The sequence below is a fragment of the Equus asinus genome, chromosome 8 (assembly GCF_041296235.1).
Source record: "Equus asinus isolate D_3611 breed Donkey chromosome 8, EquAss-T2T_v2, whole genome shotgun sequence".
Classification (NCBI taxonomy): Eukaryota; Metazoa; Chordata; class Mammalia; order Perissodactyla; family Equidae; genus Equus; species Equus asinus.
This window is the reverse complement of record NC_091797.1, coordinates 91222818-91237749: the sequence shown is the minus strand read 5'-3', so window position 1 is coordinate 91237749 and position 14932 is coordinate 91222818. Positions and strand designations below refer to the sequence as shown.

The window sequence follows — 14932 nt, the reverse complement described above, 5'->3', positions numbered from 1 at the left end:
CCAAGTTTATCAGTTGCAGAGAAGATAGAGAAGGACTAGGGGAATTATATTGCTTTTTTTAACCATACACAAAAATTGCTATTTCTTAGCCTCCTAAAGACCACCTTGTAACCAGCTGAGTAGACATGGCATATTTTGACAAATTGGAAGCTTCTGTGGACACTTATTAGAGTGCATTTTTCTCTTAAATTTGTGGACATTTGATGGTGATAATGGTGTTGGAGTTCTCTTCTACTATTTGTCATCTTTCTGCACCAGCCCAAACTTTTTCCATGGTGTTTTTCTTTGCTCTTAGAGGCCTTGTTTAGTAGTTTACATCAGTGTTTCAAGATATTTCTGGGCCAGCTAGATATTTCATTGAAAAGGTCCTTTGATTTCTTAATCTATGGTATCTCCCCTCTCAGATTTACAATGTGTAAAATAAAAGCTCTGAGACGTCTTCCACTAAAGAAGAAACCTATTTAATTTTGTTCATCCCAGTATCCGGAGTACCTCGGGGTTCCTTGGAACATATTTTGGGAAATGTTACTTTATATTACTGTGTGTGTAGGTAGTAGAATGCAGACCTTTTTTTCTCTTAATTTGATTCTTATCTATATTGACATTGAACCAAAATTATTATTCTGAGAAGTAGGGAATGCTGTAATAGTAGGATCATATCTTTTTCACTGTTAGGTTACATATGAACCTAGCCATTTTACTTTTAAAGGCTGTTATTGCTTATACTCCTGAATTTTCAAATATAGAATTTGTTTCTATAATTTATGGCTGGTACTGCCTTTCAGTAGAGTCATGACGACTAGATTTTCCAAAATGAAATCAATCTTATACATTGTCAATGTCTTACACATTGGTTGGATGATATGCATAAAGTAATTAAAAATCAACACTGTTCAGGAAAATCCTGGTTGTTTGGTAAATGTTACATAGTCCATTCACTGTCAAGCAATATATTTCATGATCATAATTTAAAACAAAAAACCAGAACTAACCAGAATACTTTATTGGTTAGCCACTTCCAGTATGAGGAAGTTGAGGAATATAACTTGGACACTGATATTTGAAACTTCTAGGATATTTTAATGTTTCAAATTCTCCTGGAAATCTAGGACATGATATCCCTGTAAGCGGTAGAAAAATAATGGTTGTCTGTGTGAGATTAGCGCTGTCTTTCTGCTTCCTCTCTGTGGTGTTTATTCTTTTTAACACGAATACCACTGTGAGGAATCTATTACTATTGTGCATGTTGGTGTGTTACGTATCAGATTCTTCTTCTTTTGAAGGGAGGGACTGCACTTAGTCTTAAGGGAAGACATGGGGAAGAAAGTTACACTTATTAATTTCGCTTAGGGTAAGCCTGCTTAGAATTGCAAACTTTCTTGATACTGCTGTCTTAACTTTCTTCCCTTGGGACTCTAATGCAGTTCATAATTTTCCCCTTTTAGAAATGAATAACGTTTGACTCATTCACTCTCTTTGGTTTTAAAGTCAGTGCTATAAAGTCATAGAGGACTTAGCAATTTGGAAAAATCAACATCAAAAATGGCCTTAAATTGCCAAGATACAATTTACAGCAGATCTTTTTTCTTTTTGGTGATCTCCAAAACCTGGTGTTTGTCTTTAAAATTCCATGGTAGTAGCCAAATTACATTTCCCAAATTTGCAAGTCTGAAAAGATTTATTGGTACATTAAAATTTATTAAAAAATTTTTTTTCGTTTGAAAACTTAACATATGCTCATTGCCTAACATTTGGATAGGAGAAAGTTTTAAGAAAATAAAAGTAACCCATAATCTTATATCTAAAGATAATTTAGGATAGTTAATATATTGATCTTGTTCCTTTCAATATCTTTTTAAGTGCAACCATCTTAACATAGTTGAGATTTGTATAGGTTTTCTTTATAGGTTTGTATTTTGGTCTTTCCCTTAGCATAACTTCACCAAGGAAAAGCCTGAATCCAGTACTCTTTTGCATTCATTCATTCATTCTCTCAATCAAAAAATATATACATATGTAAATATAAATGTGTATGTTTATAACTATATGTCTATATATAAACACACACATACATATATATACGTATGCATTCAAGGCACTATGTTGGCTGCTTCTTGGAAAGTTTATTGTCTTTCTGGGCACAGAAGTTAACTATAGTACAAAGCAGACCGTGAAGAATGTCCATGTTCTCTTGAAGTTCAGACAAGGAAGCCCTCTGGATTATCTGAACTTTATCTCACAAAGTTTCTTTGTTTGTAGATTCCTCTCTTTGGTGCTAAGACTATTGGCCGGAGAAGTCCTGATGGACCAGTACTGAGCAAAGCTGAATTTGTTGAGAAAGTTCGTCAGAGTAATCAGGCCTGTCATGATGGAGATTTCCACACAGCTATTGTTCTGTACAATGAAGCCCTGGCCGTTGATCCTCAGAACTGCATCTTATACAGCAATAGATCTGCAGCCTATATGAAAATCCAGCAATATGACAAGGCGCTGGACGATGCAATCAAAGCTCGACTTCTCAATCCCAAATGGCCAAAGGTAGAAATTTCATTTACTTTCACAGAATCTTTTGTGCTGCTTTCTTATTTTAATGTGAGATTTTATTGACTCACTACAGTTATTAATATTTTAATAGTCTATACTTCAGCAAAATGTAGAATGGCTTCATTGAGCTGGTACGCTAGTGAATGGCTTCCTTTTTTGTGCTTTGGAAGTTTGCTTTCTATGTCCAAGTTTAATTCTTTTCCTGTATGTTTGAAATTTGATTTTTTTTTCACTCAGCTTCTTAATAGGATACATTCTAGTTATTTATATAGGTTTTGGACATCTTTTTGTTTCATAGATGTTTTAGATGGAGGATGATGATCATGTTTCTTCCAGTTTAAAGTAATTAATTTTATTCCCTGTTAATGACTGCTTGTTTACAGAATGGTATTTAATCAGAGAGACTTTTCCCCCCTAATAAATCATTATAATTAGCTGTATTCCCTTGAATACTTTAAGGCTTGAGTTGTGATCTTTTTTTTGTATATACTTTATTTTCAGTGTGTCTGTTCACCGCCTAACCCCCAGTTTATTTTATTTATTTTCTTTTTTGGTGAGGAAGCTTGGCCCTGAGCTAACATCTGTTGCCAATCTTCCTCTTTTTGCTTGAAGAAGATTGCCGCTGAGCTAACATCTGTGGCATGAGCAGTGCATAGGTCCGCACCCAGGATCCGAACCTGTGAACTCCGGGCTGCTGAAGTGGAGTGCGCCAACATAACCATCAGGCCACCGGGCTGGTCCCACCCCTAGTTTATTTTGGAAATGATTTCTTAAGATGTGACTGAAGTATTTGAAATAGTTTTTATTGAACCACAAAACTGTTTGATCCCATTCTTGACTTTCTGTTGGGTTAACAAAAGTTAATGGTTATTCGCTAGAGATTTAAAAAAGGTTTTTACTGTCTTAATAATAATGTCATAGTTATATTACTTTATACTTTAATTCTCTAGGTATTTTTGGCTTCATTCAGTGGCATTTCCAGTATTGGTGCTGCCTCATGAATTGTTTAGTGTTCTGCAGTTCCCTAAAGGATTTCTTTTATAACCATAATCATTATGAATTGAAAAAAATCTGTTTTAAAGCATTGTCATATGACACCATTTGGGAGTTAGAATGCTGTTTTAAAGGACAGACCTAGGTTCAAGTTCCTTCTCTTCTATTAGTGACAGTATGGCTTTGGGTAAATCTCTTAACCTTTCTGGGGTTAAGATAAATGGGATAATAATACCTATCTTGTAAGGTTATTTAAGAGAGATAATTTGTTACTTGTACATAATAGGTGTGTGGTGTATAATAGCTATGATTGTGACATTTTTATTAAAAGTTCAGATTAATAAATTATTCTAGCAAGGCTTGGCAGGTGTCTTCTCTTTTTCTTTCTCCTTTTTTTTTTTTGAGGAAGATCAGCCCTGAGCTAACATCCGCCACCAGTCCTCTTCTTTTTACTGAGGAAGATTGGCCCTGAGCTAACATCCGTGCCCATCTTTCTTTATTTTATGTATGGGATGCCTGCCACAGAATGTCTTGATGAGCAGTGCATAGGTCTGCGCTCGGGATCCGAACCGATGAACCCCGGGCCGCTGAAATGGAGTATGTAAACTTAACTGCTAGGCCACTGGGTTGGCCCCTCCTTTTTGTTAAAAGCTTGTGGTTGATGCAATAAGCCTGATACATATAGAGACCTTAATTTTCAAATTAAGTATCTCCATTCCTTCCTTTTTTGGATCCACTTATCTCATGTCCTTATATTTGTAAACATCATTAAACTTTTATTTTTTTCCTTTTTCTGTGTCATTTCCACTTTCTCTTGTTAACCTCTCGTGATTTTTGCACAAAAAAATGGCTGAAAAATGTGCAGTTTTATGGTTATAGATGAAAATTCAACCTTTCAAGATAACTTTTATCAGGTTTTAGTCTAATTTTTTCCCTTATTATAAGTGAACTTATTGTATATTGACAATTTGCATTAGTATTTCATTCAACTCCATATTTGGCTTTAAGCAAACTTAGGAACATCTAGAATTATATAAAATTATATAAAATATAAATTAGGGTTTATTATTGAAATCATGAAAGGGTCTTCCTATACAATATGACTCATATTAAGATTAACTTATAAAGAAATTTCCATTACTGCCTAAAAAAGTTTCATTTTATAAAAACTTGATTTTATACTTATTTTTCTAGAAATATATGTAAAAGAGAGTTCACTAATACTCTCTTGTCATAAATATGTCTGGTGAAATTTTATCAATTCATTTTTCTTTTATTTTTGACTTTCTGACTTTTTCATTATAACCCTTTGCCCTTCTGAAGTCTTTCTCTGAGATGTTGTCATTGTCTAGTTTGATGTGGGAAAATATACCTTCCAATTTCTATCTCTCTGTACATGTTAATTTTTTATGTAGAGATCCAAGGGCTCCAGAGATTAGATAGAGAGTCTTTTGTTACGTCTTTTTGTCTGAATGAAAGATTGCTTTTGGTGTGAAATGAGCTGCAAGAGAGATATGAACAAAGCACTATGAGAGCCCTCCAAAAAGAATAAGCCCAGTCCTATCACTAAATTAGGATACCTTATCTCCAGCTGCCTGTTAGCTCTTGTCTGTTGATGTTCATTCTTTTTGGGTTCTGTTTAAGAAATGTTTGTCTTACTCAAGATTATAAAGTTTTTCGTATGTTTTCTTCTGGAACTTTTATAGTTTTTACCTTTAGGTCTAAGATTCATTTTGAATTAATTTTGGGGTATGGTATGAGGTAAGGGTAAAGTTTCATTATATTTTTTCCATATAGGTAACTGTGTTCCAGCAACATTTGTTGAAAAGACTATTCTTACCCCATTGAATTATCTTTGGCACCTTTGTCACAGCCATTTGACCATAAAAGTATGGGGCTATTACCAGACTCTCTACTTTGTTCCCTTGATCGGTCTGTCTATCCTTATGCCCTGATCATACTGTCTTGATTACTGTAGTTTTATTGTAAGTCTTGACATCAGACGTTGGAGTTTCCCACCTTTGCTCTTCTTTTTCTATGTTGTTTTTGCTATTCTCTGTCTTTGCATTTTTCTGTAAGTTGTAGAATCAGCTTATCAATATCTTCAAAAAGCCTACTGGCAAATTAATAGGATTGCATTGAGTTTTTAGAGCAATTGGAGAGAAGTGCCATCTTAACATTATTGAGTTTTCCAATCCATGAACATGGTATATATCTCCCCATTTATTTAGTCTTTATTTCCCTTTGCAACTTTTTGTAGTTTTTAGTGTTCGGGTCTTGCACATCTTTTATTAAATTTGTTCATAAGAATTTTATTTTTTGATGCTATTACAAGTGGACTTAAAATTTTTCATTTCTACTCTATTGGAATGCAGTGTATTTTTGTACTTTGTGTCATGTGACCCTGTTGAATTTGCTTTTAAGTTCCAGTAGGGTTTTTTGCAGATCCCTTAGGATTTTTTCTGTACACAATCATGTTGTCTGCAAGTAATGACAATTCTTTTTCCTTTATTTTGCGTATGCATTTTACTTCTTTTTCTTGCTCTATAGTGCTGGTTAGGCTATCCAGTACAATTTTGAATAGAAATAGTGAGAACGAACTTCCTTTACTCATTCCTGATCTTAGTGGGAAAGCATTGAGCTTTTCATTGTTGAGGATGATGCCCTTAATCAGGTGGAGGATGTTCCCTTCAATTCCTATTATGATTGAGTGTTGAATTTTTAAAAATTTTTTTCTTCATCTATTGAAATATAATATGTTTTTTTTCTCATGGTAAATTAAATTGATTTTGTTTGGGGGATGTTAAGCCAACCTTGCATTCATGGGAGAAATACCACTTAGTCATTATGTATTATCCTTTTTATATATTGTTGGATATGATTTGCTATAGTTTTGTTAAGAATTTTTGCATTTGTGTTTATGAGGGATATTGATCTATGTTTTCTTTTCTCATGATGTCTTTGTCTGGTTTTGGTATCAGAGTGATATTGGCCTCATACAATGAGTTGTGAAGTCTTCCCTCTTCTTGTATATTCTAAAAGAGTTTATGTAGGATTGGTATTGTTTCTTCCTTAAGTATTTGGTAGAATTCACCACTCAAGCCATCTTTACCTGGACTTTTCTTTGTGGGAAAATTTTAATTATGAATTCAATTTCTTTGATTGATATAAGGCCATTCAGGTTTTCTAATTCTTCTTTGATTAGTTTTGGTATTTTATTTCTTTCAATTAATTTTTGCATTTAATCTCAGCTGCAAATTAATTGACATAAAGTTGTTAAACATTCCTTTCTATTATCTTTTAAATTTTTGTGGGATCTATAGTGATGTCCTTTCTTTCATTCTTGATATTGTTAATTTGTGTCTTCTCTCTTTTGTCTCATTAGTCTGCCTAGAGGGTTATCAGTTTTGCTCATCTTTGCACATACTCAGCTATTGGTTTCATTGATTTTCAATATTGTGGTATGTTTTCTTCTTATTAGTTGTGCTCTTTATTATTTCCTCAAATTCTACTCTTTATTATTTCCTTCTTTCTAATTATTTTACATTTAATTTGCTCTCCTTTTCATTTCTTAAGATGGGAATTAGGCTATTTATTTTAAAGCTTTCTTCTTTTCTTAATATAAACATTTAAAGCTAAAATGTTCTTTCCTAGGGCTGCTTTTGCTACATCCCACAAATTTTGATGTTATATTTTCGTTAGCATTCAGTTTAGAAATTTTCTAATTTTGTTTGTGAATACTTCTTTAATTCATGTGTTTAAAAGTTTGTTGCATACTTTCCTAATAGTTGGGGTGTTTTTAGTTATCTTATTATGGATATCTAACTTAATTCCATTGTGGTGGAAGAACATACTCAGCATGATATTAATACTTTTAAATTTACTGAGGCTTGTTTTATGGCCAAGCTTATGATTTATCCTGATAAACTTAAGTTTTACCTGGTAAAACTATGGGCACTTGAAAAGAATGTGTCTTCTGTAGTTGTGAGGTGTAGTTCTATAGATATGAATTAACTCAAGGTCATTGATGGTGTTGTTCATACCTTCCGTGTCTTTGCTCATTTTTTTTTTTTGTCCAGTTATTCCATCAATTGCTGGAATAAAGAAGTTAAAATCTCCAACGAAGATTTTGGAATTGACTGTTTATCCCTTTAATATTGTCAATTTTTGCTTCATGTTTTTTGAAACTATTATTAATATATACACTTCTATTATTGTTAATCTTCTTGAAGAATTGATCCTTTTATTGTTATGCAAGGTCCCTATTTATCCCTGGTAGTAATTTTTGTCCTAAAATTGATTTTGTCTGATATTGTTATAGCCACTCCAGCCACCTTCTCCTTATTTTTTGCATTGTGTATGTTTTTCTCTCCATATATTTTTAATATTTCTAGGCCTTTACATTTAAAATTCATTTCTTTTGGACAGCATATAATTGGGTCTTGCTTTTTAAATCAGTTTTGTCAATCTCTGCCTTTGATTGGAACCTTTGTCCCTTAACATTTAATGTAATTATTGATGCTGTTGATTTTCTTTTTTTAAGGTTGGCACCTGAGCTAACAACTGTTGCCAATCTTTTTTTCTCATTTTTCTGCTTCCCAAGGCCCCCCAGTACATAGCTGTATATTGTAGTTGTGAGTGCCTCTGGTTGTGCTGTCTGGGATGCCACCTCAGCATGGCCTATGAGTGGTGCCATGTCTGCACCCAGGATCTGAACCAGTGAAACCCTGGGCTGCCGAAGCAGAGTGTGTGAACTTAACTGCTTGGCCATGGGGCCGGCCCTGATGCTGTTGACTTTTGCCTCTACCATTTTATTATTTCTTTGTCTTCTCTGTTTTTGTTCCTCTGTTTCTCTTTTCCTGCCATTTATTGGTTTATTTGAATACTTTTTGAGTTGATTTTTTTTTCTCTTGAGAAAGTTTTCCATTCTTGTTGGTGGTGTTGCTTGGCAGGTAATTATTTTGGTTAGAATAGAACTGCATACTTTGTTTCTGGAGTTGTAGCTCCAACTTCAGTACAGATATTTTGTCTTTAGTTGAACTGCTTTGAATTTGTTCCATACATGTGTAACTCAAGTGTTAGTGAAAGATTCAAGTAGACAGAATTTGAATATCCCTTTTCTGTTTCTTTTCCTCCTCGGATCCCCTTCCTCCTCGGCCAAAGGCTATGGTTTCTTGTGCTTCCGTATTCTGATTCCCCAGGCCAGAAAGACAGCACTCCTCTCCCTCTACTCACCACTCCAATTGCACCCCACCTCTGTGACTTGAAAATGGGAGCTCACTTCACAACTCTCTTCTTCCAAAATCTGCCTACTTCTCTTCACTCTACAGTGCTTTCAGGTAACTCCTTTATGTATTATGTCTAGATTTTATAGTTTTTTTTTTTGTATGTGGGAGTGGGTCCACTAGGATCTTACTCAGTTGTTACTGGAAGCAAAAGTGACATCTTTTAAGTGATCTAAGGTTCCTCACGATCAGCAGATCCCCAACAAACTCATGTTGCCCCCTTGGACCGGTGGCTTTTTTGATGTTTTGAGTTTCTCTTATAGGGGTCGTTGTTCCTAGCTACCTGGTCTCATACATTTAGGATATTTATCTCTTTATCCTTTTTCATTCTTTGTATCAAATTAGTCAGTAACTCCTCTGCACGCTTTCTTAAATGTATTCCGTATATATCTTACACAGCTTATTTCCACAGCCAGTCAAGGTTCTTATAGTTTCATTCTTATTTTGTTGTGATAGCCTTTTATTCTTATAATGTTCTCATAAAAACTTTCTGTTGTTCCATGTTGCCAGTTGGACTGATATTTAAGACTGCACAGGCAGTCACGTTTCCCCCTTTGTTTCTTGCTACTCTGGTGACAAACCTTCTCTTCTTGTTGGTCCAGTCTTTTACTTTTCTTCTTCCTTCTTGTTTCTGCCAAGCTCTGTGCCTGGAGTTTTCTCCCTTGCTCCCACTATTATTGGGCTAAGTAGGTCCAGTTCAACTCTTACCTTTTCCTGGAAGCCACATTGAGCTTCTGTGAATATGTCATTCATCATCTCTTGCTAATTTCACTTAATATTTATATGGTTATATACACATGTCACTTGAATGTATCTGAGTTTTAAAGTAGCTTGAAAATTCGTTGAAAGTTTGTCTTTTACTTATTTTATAGCCTAGACATTGCTGGGCACCTTTTTTTTTTCTTTTTAACCTCAGTGTCTAAATCAATGAGAAAATTAGGAGACGTAGTTGTGTATTTTCTTCTTGAAGACTACTAAGGATGCAGATGTCACAGACCATAAACTTATCACCTTGATGGTTTAGAAGTTCTTGCTTATCGTTAGATGAATTCCTCAATAGTTTTAATCTACTTTTTAATGAGTTCTGGAAGGAATCTAACATTTATTTCAAATCTCTCATATTAAAACCTTTCATATGTTTAGTGAGATAGCGTAATATAATGGAAATAGTGTATACAGGCAGTCTTTGCTTTGCATGGTAGCAAAGTACCATAGAAAGGACTGTGCAAGCTGAAAAACCTTTCACTGTGATTTTTTCAACAATTTAGATTATTCTGTGACCTTTAAAAGTTTTTATCAAAATACTAAAAACTCTCTTGCTGTGGGTTATAAATGTATAAAGGATGGGAAAAGTATTAAAATTTATATTTATTTGGTACACCGTGATTTAAAAATGTTAGAAACATTGAGAATTTATTTTACTTTTCTGTAAAAAAGCTTATCTAGAGTTATTTGAAGAGTGCTTGCTGCCTTCTTCTCATCATATAACTTATGATACAGAGTGAGCACCTTTTCTATGCCTTGGCAAGGCATCATACTCCTTTCTAATTTGGATCAGCTTCCTCCATTTTAACCTTTGTGCTTTCAGTTTTATGAATTATCTCTGAGAATTCCTGTAATTCCAATAATTTTGCCAGTATTGCTTTCTCTGGGACGTTTTCAGGCTTTTTGTCACATCCTCTTTCCTCATTTATGTCGATAAGTTCATCTTCACTAAGTTCTTGTGCCTGAATGTCTTGAATGGTGGCTGCATCCACATTCCCATGGTCAGTTATTTCTTCTTTAACTCTCTTTATGTTTGATCTGAATTTCACCTCCAGCGTTATCACTTTTTATTTTTTTGCTGCACTCATCTCTGTTGGTCAATTCTGTCTTTCAAAAATCCATTTTTATAGAATGACCATGTGTTTATCACTGAGAGATAAGGAGACAACACTACTCCCTCTTTGCTGTTTGTGCGTAAGCTGAATAACAGATGTGTGGTGACCAATCACTGACAGACTTTGAAATAAGTGATGTGATTGGTCACTAAGCGTGATGTACATCTCTTAATTACATTGCCATTGTGGACTAAGGAGCTAGGAGAGGAGTTGTGCTTTATACATTTACTCACAGTTAATATACCTTGGTAACTGAAATTTGAACTGTGTTATTGAGAAACTGGTGTTATTTAACTGTGGTAACTAAAATTCGTGTATATTGAAGCAAGATACATGTGAAGTGAGGACTGCTGGTTCTTTGGAATTGGACCTGGATTTTGTCCCCCTTGCACAATGCTTCAGTAAACCTCAGTTTTCCCATTTGTAAACTGGGTTAGCATCACAAGCCTTGAAAGGTTGTGTTGAGGATTAAATAAAATAATATTAGGCACTTAGCACAAGTTTTTCATATATAGGTTATTTAATGCATGATGGTTATTAATGATAATAGTGATCATCATGGTGATGTTAGTAATTGTTCTGTATTTATACACACATAGTTTTTCATCAAACTACCCAATTCTTTTTTGAGCATTTTTCTTCCCGCTAGAATAGTCTCAGTTGTCTTCTGAATCTCTCTAATTTCTGCTCCTCATTTTTAAAAAAGTATGATGCCAAAATGGATAAAATATCCCGTTAAGATATATATGGAGCAAAATTCAAATCAAGTGTAAAGGAAGTTATAGAAGAAATAGCTGACCATGGGAATGTTGACACCCACCATTCAAGAGAGTCAGTCAGAATATAAGATATATTAAGAGGGAAGGGGAAGAATTATTTTTCACCACATATATAGGAATATGCTTTTTTGAATAACTTATCAGATCCTATTCCTCTTTTATATGTGTGCTATATTTCATTTATTTCAATTCAGTAAATATCTATTAGGCATTTACCATAGGCAAGCATAGTTCTGCTACTGTCTTCTCTGGTAACAGTATTTGGTTGATTTATCTTTTTTTAAAATTTAGCATGCTGACTTTTCTTCATTGTTTTGGTATTTTACTCTTCTCCATTATTAAAAAAAAAACCCCACAAAGAGTATAATGTTGATTTGTACTTGTATCTGCTAGCTTTTGCTCCGTAACAATTCACCCCAAAACTTAGTGGCTTAAAATGACAACTATTTATTTAGCTCAAGATTCTATATGTCGTCAGCTGGGTGGCTCATCTGGTCTGGTCTGACCTGGCTGATTTCTGCTGGGCTTACTTATGTGTTCAATGTCAACTAGAGGTTTGACTTCTGGTTGCATCATCTAAGACAGTCTCACTCACCTTTCTGACAGTTGCTGTGCTGTTGGCCAGGGGGACAACAGCAACTGGGCCATGTGCCTCTTATTATCCAGCAGGTTTTCCTGAACTTCTTCACATGGCAGTTGTAGGATTCCAAGAACAGCAAGAGAGTGGAAGCACAAAGCACGAGCACTTTTTGAGTCTGTTTATACCACAATGCTATTGTCTCATTGGCCAGAGCAAGTCATATGGTCAAGCCCAGAACCACTGTAGGGTGGGGATTACCCAAGGGCAAATATAGAAAGGAAAGAATTTGTGGCCAGTTGTAATTTACCTCAATATTCATTGTCAGATGATATGCACGATATGGTACATATACATGTGCCCTCATTCCTAGAACATATCCCTTTTTAGTTGTATCTATTTTAGTTTGACTTTTTACCCTTTATCTTTTTGTTCTGGAATTTTCTTGAATCACATCTTTTAGACAAGTCAGTTGTGAAGTAGTTACTGTCATTTTAGTGTAATTATGAGTTGCAGGAATAGTTATATTCTTCATGGGTACCATAGGAAGAGAAACCCCAAGGAATGGTAGATTTTCATATGATACAACACTATGCAGGCATACCTCAAAGATGCTGTGGGTTCAGTTCCAGACCACTGCAGTAAAGCAAATATTGCAATAAAGAGAGTCCCATGAAGTTTTGGGTTTCCTACTGTATATAAAAGTTATGTTGACACTATACTGTAGTCTATTAAGTGTGCAATAGCATTATGTCTAGAAAAACAGTATACATACCTTAATTAAAAAATACTTTATTGCTAAAAAATACTAACCATCATCTGCACCTTTAGCAGTAGTAATCTTTCTGCTGATCCAGAGCCTTATAAAAAATGCAGTATCTGCAAAGTGCAATAAAGTGAAGTGCAATGAAAGGAGGTATGCCTGTGTAGGGAAAAGTTCCATAGTGGGGTTTTCCCATTAATTTTGAAGCACACCATAAATACCTCGTCTTTCTGCTCTTCCCATATTCTCATTCATTGATTTTTACCTGGTGACAGAATCCTATCATCAGGTGTAATACTTGATGACAGAGTATTATGCCTTATTTGTCAGGTATTATACCTGATCACAGAGTTATATGTAAGACAAATTTTTTAACAATATCTTGGCCTCATATTTCCTTTTGGTTTACCTATGTGATAATAGTAACAAAGTATAATAGCTCTTTTTGAATGCTTTTTCCCAAAGGATTGTCTGAGTCTTTTTATTTGTGATATAAACTTTATACTCAGAATAATCTTATGAAGTAGATATTATTATCATCCCAACTTTACCAAAAAGAACATTTATGCTTAGAGATTAAATACCTTGTGCAGGACATCCAGCTAGTAACTGGAAGAGTTGGACTTTAACCTGTGTCTGTCTGATTCTAAGGAATGTATGCTTAATCAGTATACTATACTATTTCCCTAGACAAGGGAGTCCATCAGTTAAGAGATCTTAAGAGTTTAGAATTCTCTTTCAAGTTTTAACACTGATATGTCCATATGCTGTTGAGGTAACTATTTAATTTTAGTTCTTATAATATAAATCAGAGTCTGAGATTGCAATTTACTTGGCTTTTACTTGTCATTACAAGTAAACAAAGTGTTTTATATGCCTTGAAGCTTAATGACAGAAATGCACAAGATGTTTTTAAACTACGTTTTTATGGATAATCTGAATAGTGTGCATTCATTACACACTTCTTGGGTATATGTGCTTTTTATAATTTCAGTTCATTTCCTCAAGAAGAAATAAGTTTATTTATTGAGCATTTCTATGTGCTAGGCGCTGTTCTAAACCATAGTGTTTCAGCCAAAGACAAGGAGGAATAAAGTTACTACTAACATTCCAGTGGGGAGAAGCACACAATAAAGTAGTAAATATATATGAAAATATTTGAAAGTGATATGTGCTCTGAAGACAATTTAAAATACGCTAAAGGGGCCGGCCCGATGGCATATTGGTTAAGTTCACACACTCTGCTTTGGTGGCCCGGGGTTCACAGGTTCAGATCCCGGGTGTGGACCTAGCACTGCTTGTCAAGCTACACTGTGGCAGCATCCCACATAAAATAGAGGAAGATTGGTACAGATGTTAGCTCAACGACAGTCTCTCACACTCACACACACAAATAAAAAATAAAACAGACTAAAGCAGAGTACTGAGAAAAGAGAATGACAGCACTGTGGGAGAGTGTGTGGGAGAAGATTCAGGTGAGACCTGAAAGAACCAAATGTGAAGATCTAGGCAAACTGCATTCTAGGCAGAGTAAACAGCGAGTGTGAACTTGGCTAACTGAAGAAAACTAGCGTGAAGGCCAGTGGAGCACAGTGAGGGAGTGAATGAAAAGGAGATGGTAGGAGCTGAGGTTATTGAGGTGGGCAGGAGCTAGGTAATGCTGGGCCTTTTAAACCATTGTAAGGAGGTAATATTTTATTCACACACTGATGGGATGTCATTGGAAGAGTTTAACTAGAGGGATGACATTTAATTTATTGTCAGTCTAGTTAAAGGTTATGAGTATGTTTAATTCCCACATATTTGTAACTTTCCAAATTTCCTTCTGTTATTGATTTTAAATTTCATTCCATTGTTGGAGTACATACTTTGTATCAACAAAGAGATATCAATCCTTTTAACTTTATTTAGGCTTGCTTTATGGTCGAACATGTCATCTGTCCTCAAGAATGTCCCATGTGCACTTGAGAAAAATTCTCAAGTATTCTCCTGTTGGTGGTGGGGTGTTCTAAAGATATCCATTAGGTCTGGTTATATAGTGTTGTTCAAATCCTCTACTTCCTTGTTGATATGATGGATAGTCCTATTTAGTATTGAAAATGAAGTCTCCA

The 14932-nt window shown here is 34.7% G+C and overlaps 1 protein-coding gene across 3 annotated transcripts in view; it reads left to right on the top strand.

Moving 5' to 3' along the window:
* Positions 1-14932, top strand: part of TTC28 (tetratricopeptide repeat domain 28) — a 597782-nt gene that overhangs the window by 27129 nt on the left and 555721 nt on the right. For 2 of the 3 annotated variants that reach the window (XM_014835534.3, XM_014835530.3), the window contains exon 2: positions 2260-2538. In XM_014835534.3, the coding sequence (XP_014691020.1) occupies positions 2260-2538 (279 nt within the window). Of the gene's footprint in view, positions 1-2259; positions 2539-14932 lie in introns of those variants that run through there. The other variant, XM_070516305.1, reaches the window with a different exon arrangement.